Source organism: Camelus ferus, chromosome 21, assembly GCF_009834535.1.
Source record: "Camelus ferus isolate YT-003-E chromosome 21, BCGSAC_Cfer_1.0, whole genome shotgun sequence".
NCBI classification, from domain to species: Eukaryota; Metazoa; Chordata; class Mammalia; order Artiodactyla; family Camelidae; genus Camelus; species Camelus ferus.
This window is the reverse complement of record NC_045716.1, coordinates 22,228,921-22,253,365: the sequence shown is the minus strand read 5'-3', so window position 1 is coordinate 22,253,365 and position 24,445 is coordinate 22,228,921. Positions and strand designations below refer to the sequence as shown.

At 55.0% G+C, this 24,445-nt stretch overlaps 1 protein-coding gene across 4 annotated transcripts in view; it reads right to left on the bottom strand.

Annotated features, from left to right (window-relative positions):
• The window catches only part of KCNN3 (potassium calcium-activated channel subfamily N member 3), a 150,687-nt gene extending 128,574 nt beyond the window's left edge, over nucleotides 1-22,113 (bottom strand). Inside the window, exon 1 of one of the 4 annotated variants that reach the window (XM_032464153.1) lies at nucleotides 20,875-22,113. In XM_032464153.1, coding sequence (XP_032320044.1) covers nucleotides 20,875-21,774 — 900 coding nt within the window. In that variant the 5' untranslated portion in view covers nucleotides 21,775-22,113. Of the gene's footprint in view, nucleotides 1-11,777; nucleotides 12,914-19,828; nucleotides 20,854-20,874 lie in introns of those variants that run through there. The other 3 variants (XM_006177228.2, XM_014552866.2, XM_014552865.2) reach the window with 3 other exon arrangements.
• Nucleotides 22,114-24,445: the final 2,332 nt, after the last annotated feature.

Genomic DNA, 24,445 nt, shown 5'->3' with positions numbered 1-24,445 from the left:
CCAGCCCTCCTCCTGCCCCTCCATTATGCAAATCAAGTGACTATACAGATTTGCATAATTCATGCGTTATTAGTACATCCTCTTGTCAGGCTTTCAGACTTGGTAAAGCAATTCTGCTATCTTTAATGGAGTGTAAGAGTCAAGGGGAGAGATATTCTGTCCTTTTCTCGTTAAACACAAAAACAGTCTCTAAATCTTTCAAGTTGGGGAGAGGGTCAGTGAGAGAAATGAATTCCAACCGGACACTTTGTTGACACTTTGGCCAAGAGTGTACAAAGGGCCTGGGTGTCAGGCACGACGCAGGCCCCCGCCACGTGAGCCATGGCTCTTAACGCACACCGCAGCGTGGTCTGGTCCTCAGTGCAGCAGAGAAAGGAATGACTGCAGACATCACTATTATTAGGTCATTTGGGGGCCCTGAGTGATTCCATGGCTACAGAACCCCCATTCTGCACATGAATCAGTTTTTTTGTCTTTGACAAAGTACTTTCTCTCTACTCTCTTACTCAGTCCCCACAATAAGCCTGTGAGGTTGGAAGGGTAACATTTTCACTCCCATTTTAGAGATGTGGAAACTGGGGCCCAGAGATAAAAGTTACTCACCCGAGATAACACGTAGGCTCCCTTTCCACTATGCCAGCGATGGCAAACACCTTGCCCCTCCTCCATCCCTCCTTGCCCAGGAGAGACATCACGAATCAACTCTTCCCACCAAGCTCAGATCACACCTCAGAATCCTTCTCAAAATATCCCTTCTGGCAGCTGGTACCAATTGTTCAGAGCTGACACCCTGATAAAACCTGTTTCCCGTTCGTGCACTACCTCGTGCCACTCCTCAACATCCAGCCAATACTGTGATGGTGCCTTGAGTTTCTAGGAAGTGTCTCTGGGCTAAGCTTAGCCTGGCTGCTCAGCCCCAGAAGCCCCAGAAGCCCCAGACAGCCACACACCAGCCCACTCCCTGGTTCCAAAAGGGCTCCAGATGGAACCGGACACACCTGCCTTGGGGAGCAGATCCAGAAAAGGGACTCTCATGCCCCCAAGTCCCAAAGTTCTCTGCTCTCCTCACTGCAGGGGCCCCACCACACAGGACCAATGAGGCCCATCTGGACTGGTGCATATCTACTTCAGATACAGCGAGGACCGAAGGCATGCGGCTTCAAAACAGACACGGGCCTTGCTGATCCCTGGCAAGCAGCCCTCCCAGGGGTTCACACAGAAAATGGGCCAAGGGGCTGCCAGATCCCAATCACACACTTCCCTGGGGCCGCAAGCCGCAGCCAGCCACAGGGACAAGCTTTCCTCCTTGTACATCCGCTGAGCCTCTCCAGTCTGGAGAAACACTCCCACAATCCCTCCACACGGGCCCCTCCCACAGCCCTGCAGGGAAACCTGTTAAATCATGGTCATTAAAGCCCGAAAGGGCTTATTTTGACCCTCGTGCACATCGTTGTTCTGCAAGGTGGAGAAATGTGCATCTCGGCCTGTCTCCCGCCTCCCTCAAACCCCTCCCAGCTACAGGAGCCCCAGAGCAAGCCTGGTTCCCCCCCCTCCCCAGTCCCTCCGTTGGGGCTGAGAAGCAGCCCGCCAGTCCCACGGAGCAGAGCGGCCCAGTGCCCACACCAGCTGGCACCAGCCGCCCTGGCCGGGGGCTTTCCTTCTGGAACCCATGGGGCTCAGCACTGGCCGCCTGCCAGGCCCGAGGGAGATGGAACACACCCTCTTCACGCCAGCGTCCAAGGGGTCTAGACAACGCCTTCCTAGTGAGCTCACAGCCGGCACTCCCGCACCTCCTCATCCCCTGCTCTCCCCTCACTTCCCAAGGGAGGTCCCCTGGGCCCCAAGGCCGGGCTGCCACTGCAGTCATGCATGGCCCACCCTCCAGACCATCTCTGCTTCCTCGGCTAGGGTTCCGTGAGTGTCCACCCGGTACTGACAGTTCCGAGGCTCTTCCCTGGAGGGCCATCAGGCAGGGGCTCACCAAGGGCGGGGCTGGGAGCATCTGGCCCTCAAGGGGGACGGTTTCATCCCAAATTTTACTTAGAAGAGCAGGTGCCTGGTGATAATAAAAGTGAACTGACTTTTCATCAGTTTTATTTATTTTTACTTTTTTATATTCTCTACAGACTGCTCCCCTACAGCCCCTGCCCCGCCGTGATGCCCCGGCTCCCTGAGGCAGCTACGGCCAGTGTCCATAGGGCTGGGGCATGTTTCTGGAGAGGAAAGAGCAAAGGAACACATGACAAGCAGTCAGGGCAGCGAAAAAGCCTGGCCTTCGGAAGCACCCCTTCTCTCCGCACTCAAACAGTCGAGGAAAGGGAGGCACTCGGGGACCGCCCTCTCAGGGGCACTTTCACTCTCTCTGCCTCCTGTGCGTACTAACGGAGGGATGTGGACACTCCGTGTGTCCCTCTAGATCTGTTTCTCCCTCCAGGCCCGTCAACACCCCACAAGGCAGCAGGAAAGCGGCCCCGCAACCCAACCTCCCATCCCCACCACCCACACATAGAGGTAATGAGGAAGGCACCAAAGCTCAAAGTCACCCGGAAGCAAGTGGCAGAGCCAGGAGCTGAGGCTGGGGGTCTCCCTGACCCCCTCGCTGTCCGCCCTGTCCCCTGGCCTCTCCTCGGGGCCGCCTCCCACCATCCCTCTCTGCCCACCGCCCAGCCTTCCCTCCACTCATTCACCAAACGTTTGCTGAGGGCCCCTAAAAAAGGCGCCTGTGGGAGGCCTTCCCAGCCCTCACCTCACAGATCCTCCTGACAACTGTCTCCACTTTGTGGATGAGGGCGCTGCCCCTCAGAAAGCCCACACACCTGCCAGGCTTGCCCTGACAGGGAGGGGACAGAACCAGGGCGAATGTCAGGTCACTGACCCCAGATCCAGGGCTCTCTCCTCTCTGGAGCCGGCGCTGCGCCAAGACTCAGCAGGGCCCTGGGCAGAGGTGGGGCCAGCCTCTGGGCGGGAGGCGCTGAGGACCAAGGCTGGGCTGACCCCCGAGCTCCACACTGGGACCCCCTGCAGTGAGGCTGGGGTTTGGGAAAGATTCCAAGTTACTAGTAAGGATGCTCCCTGTGACTCCCCGTGACTCCCCACTGCTGGAAGACTGCCAGCACCACCTGATTCCCGCAGGATATCCTCCAGGGACTCCCCCTACTCTTCAGCCGACACACCCAAGACAGAACTCACCATCTCAACCACTTCCCGGGCCTCCATCTCCTTTATAGGCAACTTGGTCCTGCCTCTCTTCACCCTGCCACACCCGTCTGTCTCTGGGTCTTGTAAATTGAAATAGTGGCCATGTACTGAGCTAAGAACTTTACAGCTGTGTTCTTATTAATCCTCTCCCACAACACCCTGGGGGCTGAGCACTGTGACCCCCATTTCACACATGCACAGGCTGAGGTTCAGGGAGACCGGGCAACCTGCCCAACCGCACAGCCTGTCAGCACCCGAGCTGCAACGTGAGCCCAAGCATAGCTGGCTCCAGCACGCTGGCGCTCTCCCTCCCCGATCTTTGAAAACGAGCAGGAAGAGGGTGTGTTCCATCTCCCTCGGGCCTGGCAAGAAGCCAGCGCTGAGCCCCGTGGGTTCCAGAAGGAAAGCCCCCCAGCCGGGGTGGCTGGGGCGGGCACTGGGCCACCCCGCCCTCCGGGACTGGCAGGCTGCTCCGGGGCTCACAGCTGCCTGTCCGCCCTCCAAGAAGGCGCTGGCTTTGAGCAGAGCAGGGAAGGGATCGGGCCACAGTACTCTCTGACCCTTACACACAAGCTAGTTATCCAGGATGGAGAAATGTGAACACTACGCATCACCTGTCTCCACAAAGCCCTACCCTGCTCGCACACCTTCCCTCCCTTGGCCCCCAGCCTGGTTCAAGCCTTCACCTCTCCTTCGCTAGAACTATTGCAATAACCTTCCAGCCAGCCTCCCTGCTCCTTTTGGAATCCATCCTCTGCTGGGGTTTGAGCACAACACTGCTCCACTCAAATACTTCCCATGGCTCTCTGTGCCTTGAGACAATAGTGCAAACTCCTTGGCCCCATGTGCAAGCCCCTGTGGGCAGCTTTCACATCCCTTTTGAGTCTTCTCTTCCAAACACTTCCAGGAAAACCTACCTCCTTTGTCCCTGAGAACACCAGGTGCTCTCCAACTTTAGGCCTCTGCCCAAACTGCCTGTAGCTCAGAGTACACTTTCCCTTTGGCCTCAGGAAGCCGTCCCCACCTACGAAGCCCGTGCCACCCCCACTTCCTCTAAGCCCCCAGACGTGCCCTCAATGTGACGTTGTCCCTCATTAGGGCACGTGTCACAGTCTGCCTTTCCTCGGAGTTATGGCGGCCTGGCCACTCCCCAACCATGCATTGTCCATCTCTCTGTCCCCCAACATTTCTGGGGCCGGTGCCTGGCACCAAACCCAGAAGAGCGTCCTCAGAGCTTCACCATATTGATGCAGACCCTTCCCGGACAGCCGGGCCTTGTCTTTCCCTGGAGCCAGTCTTGAGCTCAGAACAAAGACTTGTTTCCTGAGGTGGCTACTAGGGAATCCTGGCCCACCCACCCCAAAAGGATTCTAGCAATGCCCAGGCTGGCGCACTCAGCTGTCTCTCCCCTGCCGGGAAATCTGCCACTCACCCAGCTCTGTCTCCCACTCACACAGCACAGAAATAATAGCCCTGCATTTTCCTGCAAATTCCGTCTTCCCAAGAGGAGACTTCAGCTCCACCTGTTCAAGAAAACACAAAACAAGAAGCAAAAGGGAGCAGGCCTGGGGGGAAAGCCATGTGGCCCCGCGGGGCAGAGGGCTGTTCCTTGGCTCCGTCCCTCCATCCTCAAGTATCATGGGTGCAAGTGTCGAAAGTCTCTCATCCTGCCACCTCCCGTCTGTCAGCACATCGCACGGATGAGCATCTTCCCCACGCAGGCTCCCACCAGGTCCACGCCACAGCCCACCACCACGGAGACACCACTGCCCCATTTACACAGGAGACCACAAGGATGAAAGACACGGGGATCAGACACAAGGAAGCACTCCATTGAGTTGGGCCTTGAACTCTGGTCTTCTGACTCCTGGTCCAGAGTCCCCCCCAACACAGGGCTGCCCCTGGGATGAGGTGGGGGAAGAGAGGGATTAGAATAGCACACTGAAGGTAACAAAGCAACCTCGTCCGTTTTCTCATCTCTCCTCCTAAGAAGCCTGCGAGGATGAGTCATCTAAAGCAGGGTTTCCCAGCCTCCGTGCTATTGACACCAGGGCCGGGTAATTCTTTGTTGTGGGGACTGTCCTGGGTGTTGTGCGATGTTTACCAGCGTCCCTGGCCTCTCCCCACCAGACGTCTGTAACATCCCTCCCCTAGTCGTGATGACTGAGAATGTCTGTGGACATTGCCAAACAGCCCCCTGGGGAGCAAAGTCGCCCCAGCTGAAACCTTAACCTAAAGGCACAGAGTTAGATCCAGGCCTCAGGAAAGGGAGGAGACCCCCACCTCATTCTCACTCCCCCCATTCAGGCAGGTGCTCCTTTCTCTTGTACTTATGGTGCTCATTGGGCTCCAACACCACTTCAGATGTTCCCTTCTGCACAACCTCCCTCCACTCCAGGGCCAGAACTGGCCTGCCCGCAAGCAGTTCTTACATCAGTGGAAGGAAGAACGGAAACAGTATTTACTGAGAGTCAGCATTTACCAAGTGTCACGTCTCTGGGCTAAGGTCATTCATTAACATCACTTCCCACAACTGCAAGGTAGGCACCATCACACCCATTCAACAGATGGGCCAACGAACTCAAAAATTAAATCACTGAAGTCTCACAGCCAGTAAGGATCAGGTTCTGGATCTGGACCCTGGGCCACCAGAATGGAGTGGCCTTAGTCCACAGGTCCCAAGATCCTCACTCTCCAGGCCCAGGTCCCAGCATCGGACACCAGAAGGGTTGGGAGAAGACCTTCAAAGCCACTCCTGCCCCTTTTCCCAACTCTCCTCCCAGCTGACAAGCGAACAGGTGTGACAGCACTCGGCAGGTCCCTGAGAGCCCTGGGCACCTGGGGTCGTGGCTGGTGAACACGAGGCTGGGGGTTCCCAGGGAGCTGGTCCTATCCTCCTCCCGGGCTGTGAGACCGTGAGGAGGTTGTCTGCCTCTCCAGCCAGAGCACGTGAATCCCTTCCCCCACATCCCTGTGCAGTTAAAGTGCTGGGGGATCAGGAATACATGTCTTTAGAGTTTTGTATTGTTTCAGTAACTTCCCATAAAATTGGCCTCCCCAGAATGCTGGGGGAGCTGTTGACCACTATGACTCTTTTTAATTCATCAAACTGCTCTAGGGTCAGCCCAGAGCAGGGAGATGTGACCTTGAAATATGGCTCTGACCCAGAAGACCCTAGCAGCTTCCAGTGACCTTCAGAGAGTAAGCACCGATAGTGCTGGAAGCACAGAGAACTTATTTGAATTCTTTAAAAACGTGGCCAGCTGTGCTGGGAACTGTCCTCTGGAATGCAAGGGGAGCCTTCCCTCAGGGTCCAGGGGTTCAGGCAGAAGCTTTCCGTGTCCCAGGTCTCTGACCCCCCACAGCCTCGGGGCACATGCTACCCATGTTGTGTTGAAATCGACACATTTCAAACATAGCAAGTCCAATCCCAAACTCCCATCTTCTCCCCAAAACTGTTTCTCCCACAGTCATTTCCAACCCAATTAACAGAAATTCCATCCTTACATGTGCTTGGGCCAAAATCTTGGCCTCGTCCTTGACCTCCCCTTACTCTGCCACCTCCCCACCACTACCACACTCCTGCATGCAGTTCATCATGAATGCCTTCCTTCCAAATATTCCAAAGATCCAACCACTTCTCACCATCTCATTGCTACCACCTGGGTCCAAAGCACCTTGACTCCTCACCTGGACCATGACCACGGCTTCTTAACTGGGCGCCTTTGCCCCCACCCCCTCGTCTGTTCCCAACACCGCAGCCAGAGCGATCCTATTAAAATGTAAGGCAGATCTTGTTTCTTCTCCACTCAGAGCCTTCCATCTGCTCCCATTTCACCCAGGGTAGAAACCAAACTCCTCAGAACAGCCTACAAAGCCTGGCAGTTGGTCCCACCTCCTCTCTGACCTCACACCCTCCCCCATGCTCCCTCAACATCCCCATCACTCATCAAGTCAGCCTCACTGCCCAAGACCTGCGCTGTCCAACACAGCAGAGACTGGCCACATGTCCACTGAGGCCCTGCAGTGTGGCGAATGCAATGGAATTTTTAAAATATTTCATTTTTCAATATACATTTTAAAAAATGATACTCCATTCATTTATAAGAAAACTTAAATATATCTGCAACAACCTATGCATGTGAGTCTACTTTTTAACTGCCAATTTTATGAACAAATACAGATCAGGTATTTCCAGGGAAGACTTAGTGTCCAGTTGAGATGTGCTTACAAGATACACAACACACTGGATTTCTAAGACTTAGTATGAAAAGCAGAATCTAAACTATCTCAGTATTTTTTTACATTGGTTACATGTTGAAATGGTAATATTTTTACTCTACTAGTTTAAATAAAAAGGATTATTAACATTAATTTCCCATTTCTGTTGTTCCTTTCTCTAACATGGCTACAGGACAATGTAAAATTCCAGATGCGGCTCACATCCCATTTCTCCGGGACAGAGCTGTCCAGACCACACCAGGTATAATGCTGACCCAGGGCCTTCATACTGCTCCTTCCTCTTCCCCCTACCCCGGGCTCGCCACCTTGCCTCCTAAAGATCTTTCATCAATTGTCACCTTCTCAGTGAGATCCTCCCAGACACTTAATTAAAATGACGACTCTTCCCTCAGAACTCCCTGCCCTCCCATCCCAGCTTCCTTTCTCTTCATATCATGTATTTCCATCAAATATAATGTATAATTAATATATAGTTCGCTGTCAGTTTTACCTGCTAAAATGTAAGTTCCAGAGGCCAGGGATTTTCACCTTTTGTGGTTTCTTTCTATTACATCTGTGGTGCCTAGAACAGTCCCGGCACATAGTAGGTGTTCAATAAGTATTTGCTGAATGAATAAAGTTACCTATTTTTCTTCCTGGGCTCCATACACGGCGAGGAATTTCTAAAGGGCAGTGCCAAGCACACAGCAGGTGCTTGATACAGGGCTGTTGACTGGTTGGCTGATCTGGGGAAACACAGGCAGCTTAGCCAAGTCATCCCACGGAAGACAAACGCAAGTACCAAGGGTCCTTGAAGTGGACAGTGTGTCTCCTCCCCCTGCTGGCCCCACCCCTCTCTCCCCGCCACCCTCCCCCGCTAGGAAAGCTACCCGTCAGCCCAACAGCAGTGGGTACTTCAGAAGAAGGTACAATTCTTTCCCTTCCCATCGATTTTTATTCTCCCAGTGAGAAGACAAATCTGTTTCCCCTCCGCCAGAAGGCCTCAAGCCATGGCTACTTACATTATAGTAATTAAATCCCTGCTGCTAGGAGGGTTCAGGAGCTGAGCAGGCCTCATGCCAAGGGCTGGCCTGCAGGGAGGAGGCAGCGGGGCGGGAGGCTGTCCAGAAGGGTCTGTCTCTCAGCTATCTCCTGACAGTGAGAAAATCCACTTAGCCACAATGCCTTCGCGGGTTTTCACTCCTGGGTAGGAAGATAAAACCTCCCCGGCGCCCCCTCCGAGAAGCACCTGCCAAGCCGCCAAGAGCTGCTTCCCCTTCGCTCCTTACTTCCATTGGGTCCTCACAACTGTCCTCCTCCTAAAATGGCCGACAGAGGACTTAACATCGTCCTCAACCTCACTGCTCCCATTTCCCAGATGACATGGCAGAGGCTCAGAAACCCAATTTCCTCACTCTTAGTCTGGGGCCCTTCTCTTCCCCCACAGTCTGTACTGGTGCTCCACCTGGGCCAAAATCCATGTCACATGCTGTACACACAGTAGGGCCTCACTGAATCCTCAGCATTGCCCAGAAACAGAGTCAAGTTCAACCCCAAGGAAATAGAATCAAAGCCTTGAAGCAACTCGCCCACCTCTACAGAAGCAGGAATAAATGGCAGTCAGGATTCAAACCCAGATCTGCCGTGTGAAGGCCTGTTCTCCTAACACTGGCCTTCACTGCACAAATATAAGAGGCAGGGGCGATGGGGAGCCAGACACAGGGGAGCCGGAAGAAGCGAAGGTGCAATGGCCCCGTGGGGGAAAGAGGGCGGGGAACAGGAAGAAGGAATGAGAGACTCAGTCTCAGCTTTACGGGTCAGATCCAGGCCACATGCATGTGCTTTGTCTCCTACAAAGCTCCCGTCATACCTGTCATGACTTGTTCAACGCCTGCCTCCCCTCAAGCCTGGAGCTCTGGGTCTCGTTAAGTCTTGAACCCCCAGAGCCAATCTGGCACCTGTCAACCCTCGGGAGTAGTCACCTACGAAAGACCGAAGACTTGGGAAGCAGGGGAGGGGCGTTCTGGGATAGACATGGAGTGAAAACCACAAAGGAGAGGGGGGCCGACAGCCCTAACATCTGCATGAAATAGAATGGGCCCAGGGAGACGCCTGCTGGCTAGGCCAGCACACAGATGATCCTGCCAGGAAGGGCCACAGGTTGGGGACTCTCTCTAGTCCCCTGGGTTTTGCTGAATAAGTCTATGAGTAAGCAAATGAACAATAAAAACAGCTGGCCTTCCCCTAGCCCTTTGCCACCAGACCAGCCCTGGGTCTGGTCTCATGGGCTCTCTGTGACATGCACTGTCACCCCATTCACAGATCTGGAGACTGAGGCTCACAGAGCTCAATTTTCTCACATAGCTGGCACAACCAGGGCACTGCAGAGAACACCAAAGCATGTCTGTTGACTGCTTAGCTGACCCCCTTGAGAGCCTGGGGGAGACCATCCTTGGCCCCAGAGCCCAGTCTTCCCTGTCAACATACTCAGGGCATCTGGAGGTTGAACAAACCTCTGTGTCTAAACTGACAGCCTCCTCCTCCCTCTCCTGCCTCCACCCGTCCCTCCAGAGATCGAATCATCCATGAGTGGGGAGTGAGGGCGGCATACTAGAGCGGGGCTAGAGCGGGGCGGGTGGAGGGGGGCAAGGGTGGAGAGAACAAGAACAGCTTTTTGGTTTGGAGGCGATCTGCAAAGCATGTCTGCCGCACAGGGCATGCGTTTTGACATTCGTGGGTTCAAGTACCAAGTCCACCACTTCCTGGCTGTGAGACCCTGGGCAAGTCACCTAACCTCCCTGAGCCTTGAATCCAGTCATCCATAAAACAAGGATTGTTGTGAGAATTAAAGGAGAAGAGAGGAGGTAAAACACATAGTAGCTGCTTGATAAATGTTCATTTGTTCATTTCCTTCTCCTCCTCCATCTGCCCCTTTTATCCCTCCTAAGGCTCAGTGTGCTTTGGACTCCTTTTTATGGAAGGGGAAAGAAGTTTCCATTTTGTGAGCACAGTGCGTTCCACCGAACTACTGAGGACAGAAGCATTAGAGATGACCCCCTCCACCTGTGAGGAAACCCTCATGACTCAACCTCCATCCTGGGCTTGCTCTCAGCTCATGTCAATTTCACTTCACTCTTGAGGGATCCTTCCATCGCGGGCACACAGCATGGACCAGTCTGGTGTCTGGTGCCAAAATGTCCTCCCACCCAGCTCAGCACCATTACTCCTCCCAGGAGCAGGGGAGAGCAGCTTGGCAGAGCTGAACGCCTGGTCCAGCCTGGAGCAGGAGGGGCAGGGAGTCCTGGGCCCAGCTCTGAGGAGCTTCTACAGTCCTGTGGCCACTGAGCTCTCGAAAGGAGCAACATGGCAAAGTCTGCGGTGGACCAAAGAGCCCCCGCAGGCAGCTCTGTGCCAGATTGAATCCTCCACCTGCACCCTCAGCAAAAGGAATTATAACCCCACTTTCCAGATAGAGAGGACACTGCTCAAGGCCCCACAACTCAGTAGCACATGGCCAGGACTTGAACCCAGGTCTGTGTTGAAAGCCTGAGCTCTTTTAGGAAGAGTGAGCAAAGAACAACACATTTTATTAAAGAGAGACCTCTATAGCTGCCTCACATCCTTAAGAGCACAGACCTTTGCACTTCTGGAACCTAGAACAGGGCCTGCCACAGAGCGGGTGTTCAGTGGGACTAAAACCCAGAATTCCTGGATTCCAGCTGCACCCTTGCCATTCACAGTGCTGAGTGGCCTTGGGCAAGTCACATAACTTCTCTGGGCCTTAGGGTCCTGTAAAGAGGAGGATGGTCTCTGCCCTGCCTTCCTCACTGAGGTGGGAGGCCGAGACGGGGGCCATGTGCACCCAGGCTGGCACACCCGGTGGGCCTGTGGAGCTTGGCCGTTCCAAGAGGTACTGGGCCACACCAGGCCAGATACACCAGCAGCTGCCCCTGGACGCTGCCTCCCCTGATTCATCCCACCCATATTATCCAACTCGAAGCCCCGCCAAAGGCAGTAGCCCAACCCACAACAACGTGCCCACCCCAAGCCCTCATCTCGGAAGAAGGTGACATCACCTGCGTCCGCAGCTCCGGGCATTCCCACATGTGGGAGCTATTCGGGGACTGGCTGAGCAAGCCAACATCCTACCCGATGGAAGCCAGGAAAGAGAGAAAATGGCTAAGCCCCAATTTGTTAAAATCAGAAATCTTCTTAAAAGGGAGAAAAGGCTGTGCAAAAATCCCTGCTGGTGGAACCTGGCAATGATGCAGGCAGGTGCCAACTCAGGCAAAGGCGCGAGGAGGCACTGCCATTTGTTGGCAGCCCAGGATGCGTCAGCCACCGGGCTGGCCACTTACCCAGTCATTATCACGTTTCATCCTCACCAGGCTGGCGAACACCACTCTCTCCATGAACAAATGGGGAAACTGAGGCTCAGAAGGTTTGAGTCACTGGCCTGATGGTCCCCGAGCAGGCGAGGGGCTGGGCCAGAATTAGCCCCCAGTGCAGTCTCTTCCCTACTCCCCATGTTCAGCCAGCAAATCATCTGCCTCCTCCCACGCCCTGTCTGCGGGGTGGTCCCAGCCAAGACCCCCAGCTTTCTGGGCTTCTCCATCTATCAGATCAAGCTGAACACCAAACGATGGTTCCTAGAGGTGCTGCCTGGCAGGCCTGACACCCGGGAGCTCTGAGGGGCAGGCAGCAGCCTATTCGGCCCCTGTAGGAGGGAGTGTCCCGTAAGACAGCTTTCCTGTTCATTTGACACTCAGCACAATGCCTGTCCTTTAAGAAAAATGCCCAACAAGCCGATGCAAAAATAGCAGATGCCAATTTGCATATTGTTTCACACATCATGTGCACGTTGTTCATTTAGTGTCACCGTGGCTCAGCTCAGAATACAACTCTGGGTACCTTGCCCCAGCCTTGTTGGGGGGGAAATGGCCTCCACCCCAGGCCAGCCCCGATGCCCTGGTCTGGACGCCCCTCCCAGACCTGGTTGCTCTTCATGCCCCTTGGTGCCTGGCTGGGAGGGTTACCAGCTGCCAGCGCAGAAAAGGTAGGCAGAGCCTTAATTCACAAGCGCCCACAACCTTTTGAATTCAAGAAGGTGCCCCATCACAAGTCTTGAAGGAAAAATTGTGTTCTCTTAAAGACACGTCCGGAAAGCCTTAGCGTTTCTTTTCTTCTCCGGTTCTCTCCCAGGACGGCCTCCTGGCTGGCCCTCGCCCTGTCATTCCGTGCTCTCAGCCTCATTCTGCCTGGTCATCGTGTGTCCCCCTGACCTTCCTCCGGGCCTCTCAGCCTCTGGCCTGGCTCCCTGGCTTATTTTTATTCTCTCTCCACCTGTCTGATTTGCAGGTCCACACCCAATGAGCTGCACCCAGGCCACAGAGTGCGGACTCTTAGTGTAGAGTCACTGGGTCCCTGTGAGGTGAGAAGGCTCCAGAAGCCCCAGCCAGGCCACCACTACAGCCCCACCTTCCAGGGAACACCCTGCTCCCCTCTTACTTGTGCAGACTCACCCACAGGGACCCAGCCAGAAACAGGACCCAAGGTGAGGCCATTTGATTTTAGGAGAAAGGAAGGCATATTCCACACCTTTTCCAGAGGACCCTTCTGCATCCACCCGTGTAGAGGGTGACAGGTGCACCCACGCCCTCCGTGCTCTCCGGGTGGCTATGGGCTACAGGGGCATCTTCTAAGCACTGTTCTCATAAAAGCACCAGCTGGTGGGCGTCAAGGCTCTGACCTGGGTGCTATGCTATAGGCAGGGGCTGTCATTCCGTCTGAACATCTGAAGGACGGGCTCTAGGCTCAGTAAACTCCCTGAGGACCCACCACAAGTTTGGATGTCAGCCCAGAGCCCAAGGCCGCAACAGCCACGCCAGGCCGCCTGGATCAGCATCGCCTCTGAGAAGAGAACAGCATTGGGTCTTCGGGGCCTGAGGGCACCAGACCCTGAGCCCCTGGCAGTTACACTCATCAGCTCAATATTAAGTTGTCCTGTGCCCTCGCCCTGGGCTCTCACTCCCTGCTTCGAACCTGCTGGGATGAGACCCAGCCCCAGCAACTTTCCCAGGCTTCTCTTTCCTCCCCACCTGTCCCTGTGGACACCGCATGGCGGGAACCCCAAGCTGCCCCTGCTCCGTCTCCTACTCACTCCGCCCAACTCTTCCCCCCTCCACCCTGTCTGCCAACGTTCTCACTTTTAGAAAGGCCTGTGATCTTGCCATCTTTGTCTTTCTAATCCTTCAGGGCCACCCCATCTCCCACAGGGAGCCTCCATGACATCCCAAATTATGCCTCCTTCCTCAGCACTCCCAACGCCACCACCAGAAACCCCAGGCCAGCCCGGGTGCAGCCCCGACAGCCCTGGGGAACAGGAGCTGGAGGACCATGGCTTGCTGTCTTGGAGACAGAGCGGCACAATGTAAGTCTGATGGATGCAGAAAGCTCTGGAGCAGGAAAGGAGCTCTCATTTTTAAGTTGGAGAAACAGAGACCCAGAGAGGTAAAGGGACCTGACAAAGGCCATACAACAAATCAGAAGCAAAAGGCGGAGGCACCTCTTCAGGGCTCCTTCAAAGCAGAGACAGGCCTTTCTTTAACACTAACTGCCGCTGACAGAGCTAAACAAAGCCTCACACCAGGAAAGTAGGAAACTGGAACTCAAGGACGAAGGAGAAAGTTCTAGAAGCAGGATGGAGAAGCCCTGGAAGTTCCTGCCCTCCAATCCCCAGCAGACATGTGGGGTGGGGTTTGGAACAGACAAGCGGTGCACCGGAGACCTGAGCTCGCTCTCTAGAACCATCTCTCTTCACATGGGCACCGGGGGCGAGCCACTCAACCCCTGTGCAGCTCCGTTTTCTCATCTGTGAGACACTGCCAAGTGTAATGGCTCCCAGGGCCACAGTGGGATCCTGAGAACAACAAACACGGAAATACCTTGTGAGATGTAAGACGCTAGGCCCGCGTGGATCACCCCACCAGTAGCCCAGTAGCCAGTGCCGGAGAAGGGGAGAGGTGGGCAAAGGGGAAGCAGAGAGCGGCCGAGAGGCCAGGGCTGGGTGTGGAAGTGTTCTGCCAGGTCCCAGACCGCTGGCTCTCAGGGGTGGAGAGGGAGTGCCATGAGGCTGTGACAGGACCCCACCCAGTCCCAGCCTCTGCAGGACAGGCTCCTGTTCTCTCTGTAACTCCCACACTTTCTGCCCTCTCCACTTTGCCAGCAGCATTACCAGGCTTCTAGGTGAGGAGGCATCCCAAGGACTGACCGTGGGCCTGTCCACATCTCACCCTGGACCCAGGCTGCGCCCAGGCCCGCCTTGCCCTGGCCACCCCCCACCCCGGGTACCTGCACTGGTATTTCCCATCCTCCATCAAGCTAATTCCTGCCTCTCTCTTAGTAAAGTTCATCCCAACATTTTGCATCATGGGTCTCAGCCCCATAAACCTTGATTTGTCTCTTAAGATAAGCAATTTTCCAGCAGCAGCAGGAAAGGCCTCAGCTTGGGAGTCCAACGGGCCTGGGTTCTTATTCCAGCGCCACCACCCACTAGCACTGTCATCTTGGCCAGGGGACTTCATCCACAAAGGGGGCCGTAGCCACCCCCTACCTCCAAGACTCTTGAGTGAAACGCTGGCCCAGTACGGTATAAACGGCCCTGCATCCTCTCTCCTGTCCCCCACTGCATTCGCCCCATGCAGTGCCAGGCCCAGAGATGAAGCAGGGTGGTCCCTGACCCCTGCTCCGCCTTCCCTCTTTGCTCTCTTGGATCCCAACTGAGCTCCTGGGGGTGGAATGAGAGGGGAGGGGGAGGGGACACCCCAAAAACTATCAGCCTCCTCCGGACTTTCCCCAACAGAAAAAAAAGGCACCAGAATTTTCCTCCCCACAGCTCTGGAGAACAGCACAGTCTTAGAATTCCCCACCCTCATTATTTAAAGAGGAACAGGAGGCATTCTTCTTTCTCTCTCTCCCTTTGGGGTTTTGAAAGAAAGAGAAGAAAAACAGCTCTGAATGAATAAATGCGCCAGTCTGGCCGCCACTGAGGAAGGGGGTGTTTCACACCCACAGCCGCCCCTCACATCCCCTCCGCTCACTCCCTCTCTCCAACACACTCATTTTCTACCCCCGAATGTGTTTTCCAAATAACTATAACAAAACCAAAGCTCTCAGTTCTGAATTTACATCTCCATGCGGGCCTCAGCATCACCACAGAGGTTACCCCCATTTCTTTTCATTTTGTTTCTCCTCAGCTTACATTTTTTAGAGCAGATCTTTGGACCCTGGCTTCCCAAATCCCCTTCCTCCCAGCTCAATAAGGGAAATGCAAGGCTGTCCACCAGCTTGCTAATTAGCCTGTGCAGCAGATAAATGCCCCAGCGATGATGCCGGGGCCGGAGCAGCGGGGAGCGCTGCCCATGGGGAAGGGAAGTCCGGATGTGTTATGAAGTCTTTCCCCCAGGACAGTTATAAATAGTGTCATGACACGCAAAGGAGAAGCATATATAAAAGTTAGCTGTCCCTTCTGTGGGTTACAAACGTTTGACTCATTTGCAGATGGTCCACCAAGGTTATAAATAGAGTCGCCACCACCCTGGGTGGGAGAAGGGACTCGTTTTCACACTCCCAGAGCCTCCCTTGCCCGCCTTGGGCCAAGACACTCAGTGTGACCTGTGATGGTAAAACATATGCTTGGGGCCTTGGTGGCTGGCTCTCAGGCTCCTGCTGTAGCCAATCACCCATAAAGAGTCTCTTGCCTTCTGCAACCCTGTCCTGCAGGTCGTCCTGCAGGGAGTCTTGACGGAGCGGGGGCTGACCCAGTCCTACTTTCCCAGCACGCTTGAAACCACAGACGAGCGTGCCCCAAGGCATCTGCTCCCAAACAGCAAGACATCCCTCAACAGCGGCCCCTGGGTCTGGCAGGAGGTGCAGACCATTCGCCCAGCAGAGCCCCAGGGGCTGCTCTGCCCCTCTGCAGTCAAGACCACCATGATCGGGGTGGGGGAGGGGAGCAGGGGAACAGAAGAGCTGGGACCCATGATCCCACTCCAGCATCCAGGCTGGAGGCTGGGGGTAGACTTCTGTGGGGTCAGCAAAGAGATACAAGTTGGCCCTGAGGGACCCCATTCTCTTTAAAGAGTGACTGGCCAGGGAACGGAGCTCCCCTGGGCACACAGAGAAGCCTGCCCTTTCTGGGGTGGCCTCCCACGAGGTGGCTTGAAGAAGGAAGAATAACTAGAAATGAGAAAGGAAGCCACACGTGGGAGGGGACAGGGCGGCCTGGGGAAGCACCAGCATTCCCACTCCTGTGCCTGTGGCCTGGTGACCCAGCAACATGGCCAGCACGGGGAGGGGGAGGAACGGAGGGGCAGGAAGTGGGTGGGGAGGGCAGGAACGGGGCACGAGCGGGCAGCGGACTGGCTCTGCCTGGGAGATGAAGCTCAGACGGATTCTGAGACCGGGGGTGGGGAAGTGGTTTGAGGTTGTGCAAAAGTGGTGGAAACAGAGAGCCACCCTGCTGCCTCAGCATTTCCCAGCCTCCCCTGGGCTGACCCCACAGCCCGATGCCCGAGGTCCCTGGGAAACCAGGCCCACCCATGACTTGCCAGCTAGACGGAGGCCCCAGCTCAGCCACCAGCGGGATGGCCAGGTTGGGTGGGGACATCCACAGCAAGGGGAGGACAGGCTGGCCACATCCCCAACTCTCTCTGGACCCGGTGGAGAGGTCACAGAAGGCCATGTAAGACAACGAAGTAGGTGTGCCTCAAACCAGCTCTGGAAGAAAATAAAGAACACCAAGGAGGACTCCCCAAATCCTCATTCCCTCATCCTGACTGACACTAATGTGGCAGGGACAATGTCACAAAGATTTCTCAACAGGCTCTCCAGACCTGGCCCTATCATGGTGGCTAAGCCCTCAAGGTAAATTCACTCCGAAGAAAACACCTGGACCCTCATTCAGTGCAGAGGTAGCTCGCTAGGAGCCACGGCCTTGGGCACAATCACGAACAGCTCTCCTGTTACCTAAGTCCCACCTTAACCCATTTTCCTCCCCTATCATCACCTGTGGCTTGGGAGAGGGGAGTGAGGACCATTCAATCCTGATCTCTCACATCCTCAAACTGGCTTACTTTTGCATTAACTCAATGCTTGCGGGACATGCCACGTTCCTTCTCAAGAGACCCAGGCTGGCAGGATGAATTCCTCCCCCAAGAACAGATATCAGCCAACGACAGACAAACAGGAAGGCCACAGCCCCGTGGAAAAGAACAGAGAACTTCAATAAGCAGCAGTTCGGGCACAAGGTTGGCAGTCTTCAATCACTTGGAGAAAAGAAATTGTGTCCCTTTGCCCAGGGCCTTTGAGTGGGAGCTGCCACCATCGGTGCAGAATTAACCAACCTGGGTACGGCACCTGAGGCCACCCTGTGCATCTTCCTGCCTCCAGACTGATCACCAAAGCCAAACAGATACCCAGAGTTCTCCAGCCAAAGAGACTGTCACCCATTCTTCCCTGGGGTCCACTGAACGTCTCTGAGTTCCCCAAGCCAGTGAGTCTTCATTCTGACCTAAACCTGTCCGTCGCAACAGTGTCCCGTTTTCTCTACGAGACTGGGGAACAGGTGTTCACCTCCCTTACAGCAGACCCACGTTTAGAGGTACCTTCCCGTCAGAAGGCCCAGCCCCTTCTCAGAACTTCTCCTTTGCAAGATACAACTTCTCACTCCATTGACAAGTCTTAGTTCCCAAGCTTTCCAGGCCCCAACTAATTCTGGAGCCAGAGTTGGATGACAGAGGAAAAAGACATCTCTTTTCCCTCCTCATTGTCATTATTGGTAACAATAACAATAGGTCCTGTAGGGAGTGCCTTACACTTATCCACTTCACTCTCCCCGCTTGGCAGCTGGGGAGACAGGCTCGCAGAAGCTACATGGCTTGTCCAAGATCACACGCTGGAGGTGGCAGAATCGAACTTCAGTCTGATTCTTTAAAACAATCCTATTCACCTCCAGGAAAGGAGAAGGGATAGCTGCCTGACCTCCTCCTGGGTCCACAGGGCCTGACACAGGAGACACGCCCAGAAAATACTTGTTCCATAATGACTCAATGCCCTGATGGATAGATGACAGCAGGGCTGAGGAGCGGGTGAGCAGGTTAAAATGAGCCCTCTTATCACAACCAGTATTGAACCCAGGGTGAACAGAAAGTGGCCATCTTGCTAGCTGAGGCAAGCAGGACTTTCCCAGTTGCTGCCCACTCCAGGCTTCCATCAGCCCAAGGTCAGCAATTGAAAAATTAGGTGAAGCCCAGTCCCTTGGATCACCTCCCCCTCCCTTCACACCAGAGTCTGCCTTCTCCGGCTCTGGGAAAGCCCCTTTCCCTGAATACTCCATCAGAGAGGCACCTGCTCCAGGCCCTTTCCTGACCAGCAGCAACCCTCCCACCGCATCAAGACAAATGTGCACAGACCGATCCCACGCTGGGAGCTGTCTCTAGGAAGAGCCATTCCCTTAAGAGCTCCAACCACAGGCTTCCCTGAAAGAGAAGGTACTGGTCTTGCCCCTTCTCCCCACCCCTCCAGCACTTGGGCCTTCATCAGTTTCCCCCAGCAAGGGCTCCAGGTCCCCAGTGGGCTGCCTGGAGGGAGCTTGGGTTGTGCCCAGGGCAACTACCAGGCCTGCCAAGAGGCTGGCAGCCCCCTCTCCCGGAGAGCCCAGCAGGAGAAGGCAGCAAGCAGAAGGACCGCAGATTCAGAGGCTCATTACAGGAATGACTAAGTGAGCTGTGATTCCAGGGGAAACCCCGCTCTCTCCCGCTCACTGAGGGGTTCAATCTTTGAGCTATTTAGACGAAAGCGGCTTCCAGGAGCTGCCCTGGGCTCGGGCAGCCCCCTCCGAACAGCCAGGTCCCTGGGGGACCCTCCACCTGGAAGTCTCCATTCTGGCTATTCAGGTCGTCTGACGGGTCTGCCCCACCCCTTTCCAGAGCAGGCAAATCTGCCCAGCCCCTGTTCAAGTGAGAGGCTGGGAATGGGGGAAATCCGATCAGCACCTCCCAGGTTTTTGCGGCTGGATTTCAGCAAGGAATGTGACAGTCTCGCAGCAGCTGTGCCCAGCCTGAAACAAGCTCTATTTGAAACCTCCAACAGCTGAACCCCTCCCAGCTACCCGCCGGCCAGCCCAGCCATCCCCTGCCCAAAATGACAAATAAGTAGAGAAATCTAAGCAACAAGCACGTATGCACACACACACACTCTCGCGCGCGCACACGCGCGCACACACACCAACAAATTGGGAGTGAAGGGTAGAGTGGGAAAAAATCCACTTGCCCAACGACTCCCCAGGTCTCCAAGCCTTCAGCTCGCAGTAGGAGGGCTCCCAGCCAGCAGAACATTGACGGAAACCCACCTTCTTCAATTCCCACTCCCTTGGAGGACGCGATTTCCAAGCCCCCTCGGGGAGGGAAACCCCCTCCTCCGTCTTGGGACTGAAATGAGAGACTGAGCAGCGGGGCCAGCTCCCCCGCGCTAAAGCCGGTGCCGCCGATCTCCATCGGGGCGCGCACTCACACACTCGCGCACACACTCATCCTTATTTATCCCAAGAAGAAGGAGTTGGGGTGGGAGGGGAGAACTGGGGCTGAGCCGGGGGCGCGGGCTCTCGGGGACGCCTGGGAAGCCCTGTCATCCCATCCGAAGGAGAGGCGCTCCCCACTGGCTGATGCCAAGGCGGTGCCCATCTGCTCTGCCCTGGTAACACCTGTAGCCATTTTTATCAGGGGATGTTTACGAGGCAGCAGCACGTTTATTCTGAGTCCTCTTTCCTGAGGGAAAGGACTGCTGATTTCCTCCACCTATATTTTTACCCCATGGCCCCAGGTGATGCAAGTCACGGGTGCTTTTCTATTTTGCCCTAAGTCTCTCAGGGATGGGGAGGAAAAACAGAAACTTGGGAAGAAGGGGAGAAGACAGAGAGAGAGAAGGGACTGGCATGGAATCCCCACCCCCTACCCAGACATTTATTTCTTTTTTATCCTCGGGAAAATGGAGTGGAGCAGGGAGGGAGGAGAGGAGGGGAAGTCACAGGAACTGGCAAGCACATCAAGGCAGAGTGTAATTAATTGGTGCGTTAAGCTGCTGGGTTATGCTTTAGTACGAGTGAGCCAGGAGGAAAGATGATTTCTCAGAAGGGATTCTTTAATCCTCCCTAACACAGAGACTGCAAATTAGACACAGTGTGTGGGGATGTCCTCCCCCCAAGAAAGTGAGGAATGAATTCTCCCGGGATTAAGCAGGAAAACCATGGGAAGTTAGAGTGTTCAATATAATTGAGCAGACGCCTCTCACCACCACCACCATCTCTCACTCTCCCCCAATCTCTCTCTCTCAATCTCTCTCTCTTGCTACCTACATATTCCTTTTGTTCAAGGTATAAAGAGAAACTGCAGCCCCTACCTTTGAGTACAAACCCCAAGAGAGCTCGGTCTCTATCACCATAACAACAATTCCAAACATCCCAAAAATCAGAGCATAGTCACTCAGTCGCTTCCTCTTTTCAAACAGGGCCCTCCTGTGTCCCAGCTTATAGCCAATGTTTTGGTTTTTCCGCTTGTTGGCTTTGGGAAAGGTGGTGCTGCTGGCGGTGGTGCCGGCGTGCTGGTGGTTGTGGGTGGCATTGGGGTGATGGAGCAGGGTCTGGTGGGCATGGTTGTCCTCCCGGGAGGAGATGATGATCTCCGGGGGGTTGCTGGGGCTGAAGAGCTGGAGGGGCTGGCCCTCAGGCTCAGCCTCGATGAGGTTCCTCCGGGAGGCGCTGAGGCGGCTGAGGGGCTTCATGACCCCACCGCTGTACTTGCAAGAGCTCATGGCAATCTCCGTGAAGGGGTTGCTGTCCCGCCGGTGCACCAGGGGGCTGGCCTGCCGGTGCCGGCCACCTCCACCGGGCCCACTTGTGGCTGTGGAACTTGGAGAATGGCCAAGCAAGTGGTCATTGAGATTGAGCTGGCTGCCTTGCCTGGAGGAAGGGTGGAGGATGGCGGTGGAGTTGGACGAAGGGGGAGCCCTGAAAGCAGTGGGAGAGGAGTGCAGCAGGCCGGGATGGACGGGCTGGCTCTGGAGTTGGGCGAGCTGAGACAGGGGATGCGGGGACTGCTGCTGCTGCGGCTGGAGCTGCGATGGCTGAGGCTGCAACGAGGGTCCCGGGGGCTGCTGGGGGGCTGCTGGTGGCGCTGGCGGTGGTGGTGGCGGCGGTGGCTGCTGCTGCTGCTGCTCATCCCCGGAGGATGGACAGGGGCACTTGGGGTCTTCATCCAGGTCTCCCACCCCAGAGTCATGGAAGTGCCCAGAAGTGTCCATCTTGGGGCCTGGCTGGATTCCCTGCAGCAAAACCCCCCACCCCAAAGCCACCCTCGCTCCAAAGATGTCCTCAAAGAAAGCCAGGCATCCGAGCTCCCCCACCAGAGTGTCTTGGCTCCAGTCCTCTCTCTTTGGCTTGCTTCGCTTCTCTGGGGCTGCCTGGAGTCCAGACGCTGCCACTCAAGAATGCATTGTACTGGGCAGGGAGGGAGGGCAGGAGGGGAGCTTGAAGAAAGAAGAAGGGGGAAAAAGAACTCTGTCTCAGGAGGTGGTCCTCTAGGAGCGTGTGAGGCCAGGCTCAGCTTCACTCCTCGCTGGCTCAATAGCTTTGCTCTCCTCCTCCTGCCACTGTTATAGGGTAAGCCAAGCCCACTTATTAGCAGCTGGTCTCATTGGCTTGGCTTAACTCTCCAACCACCTCCTAACTCCGCCCCCGCACAGACTCCTCCCCGGAGGAGGGGCCTGCCTCCCTCAGCTCCCAGCCCCAGCCGCCGCGCAGCGAAGGCTGGGAACTGTAGTTTCCGCTCCCCACCGTGGAGGCTGAGCAGCTGCCCTCCTTCCTCTGACAGGTATGGCAGAAACCCGTGAGCTCACGGCGGTACGGGATGTTTGCGCACGCGGGGCGGAGGGGAGGAGGAGCGAAGGTCCTGCTAAGGACGAGCGCTGTGCACCTTGCTGCGGGGGCGAGAAGCAGGAAGACAGTCATTAACGGTCAGGGTCTACGATAGGTTGTTTCACACATATTATCCATCTGGTTACATCCTCCAATCAACCAAAGAGGTAAGCATCGTTCCCATTTAACAAATTGATGCTCAGAGATATTGAGTAACAACTTCAAGGTCACAGAAGCAGAAGGGATGCACATCCTCCTGACCCCAGGTTGATAAGCTCACCTACTGAACTGCCTGCAATATGTGTGCAGGAGCATCTGTTATTTCTAAGCCTCACACCAACCCTATGAAAGTGATGTCATCATTCTCCTTTTACAGATGAAAACCTTTTTTTTAAAATCACTCAAGTGCAGATAACTGGCCAGATGTCACCCCGTTTGTAATTAAGGGATCTAGAATTTGAACACATGTCAGGCTGACCCTACAGCTCCTACACCATCGCCCAGGATGCCTTTCCACTACGATGCTCAGCACAAAGTAGTTGTTTCATAAATGTTGCTCAAATGATGGGTGGGAAAGAGCCGAAGTGAAGCTATTGAGAAAGCACTGGCCTCCCCAAAGCAGAATGTGTGAGGTGGACCATGGCTCCAGCTGGACTTGGAGTCACAGGAGGGTCTGGCAGGAAGACTGAAGACCATGGTTGCTCCCCACCTGATCTGTCCTTTGGAGCCCTGAGAATCAGAGCTGGGAACAGCTGTTGGCCTCCCAGGTTCAGAACCATCATCAAGTATTTATTCAGCCCCCACTGTGTGCAAAGGGAGTTCCAAAGAGATGAGACTCCAGCTGAATTCATTTCCATCTCTAACTGCAGCAGACTTAGGGAATCAGTGAGGAAGGGGCCCTTGTGGGATTCCCTAGGCACACCTGGAGTTTTAGGAGGGAGCTGTCTTCCCGCCTGGCTGTTGCTTCTCCCATCACTGCTTGGCCTCTGTCCAGCTGCTTTCCTGGTAGGAAGAGGGAAGAGTAGGACGGACACACACACACACACACACACACACACACACACACACACACACACAGTGAGATTCTAAAGCAGTTCTCCTGAATGGTGAGTGGCAAGTGGCCAGGTCGGGGAGGGGGTTGGGACAAGGAGCAGAGCTCCCATCAAAGGAGCCCAGAGTACCTTCCATACATCAGTTCTCACCTCTCCAATCCCCTATCAGCCCTGATGATAGAGAGCTAAATATTACTTGTAAAATAAGCCACAACCCCAGAAACCTGAATAATTATAATTACACACACTAATCTTGATTATTGTTATTATATTATCAATGACATGGTCATGCCCCCTCTAGGTCATAGGGCTGGGGCTCAGACACAAGCCCAGGGTCTCACGTGTTTTCTCATGACCATGCCAGCCCTCTGGTACCTCTCCCACCTCACTCCCTCTAGCACGCCTGCCTTCCCTCCCCTTGCCTTCTGTCTTCCTGGTTTCTCTCCTTCCATCCCCAAACAGAGCCACCTGTTTGGTTCAAGGCTTTGGATAACATACTTAGACTTAATGATTTCCTAATAAGTTATCATTACTATCTTGTTAGTAGCAGAAATGTGCTGTTAGTGTTGCTTCTCACTGCTGGAGACAGCATCTGGGCTGCAGAAAATCAATTTTTAAGGACAGACTCCAGGTATGGGCATTTCTGTGCCCACTCCACTGCCATGACCTGTCTTCTGCCTCAGTTGACCTTTCTGGGCCAGCCTCCTGCCTCCGGTTCTCCTCCCTGTGCCGGCTGGATCCAATGGGGGCTGTTAGAGTATGTCCTGCTGTCATGGATGGGGATGACAAACAGCTATGGGTTGGGGGGCGGGGGTGGGGGCAGGTACAAAACTGTACCAGAGCCAAAGGGCAGTTGGAGATTCGGCTGGAAATGGACTGGGGCTTAGCTGATGCCACTGCTGCAGCTCACGCCTCTCAGTACAGCCGCCCTGTTGGAATGAGAGGAGCACAGTGTCTCAATTAGAGCTTGGGCCCTAGAGTCAGACTGCCTAGGCTGGAGCTCCTC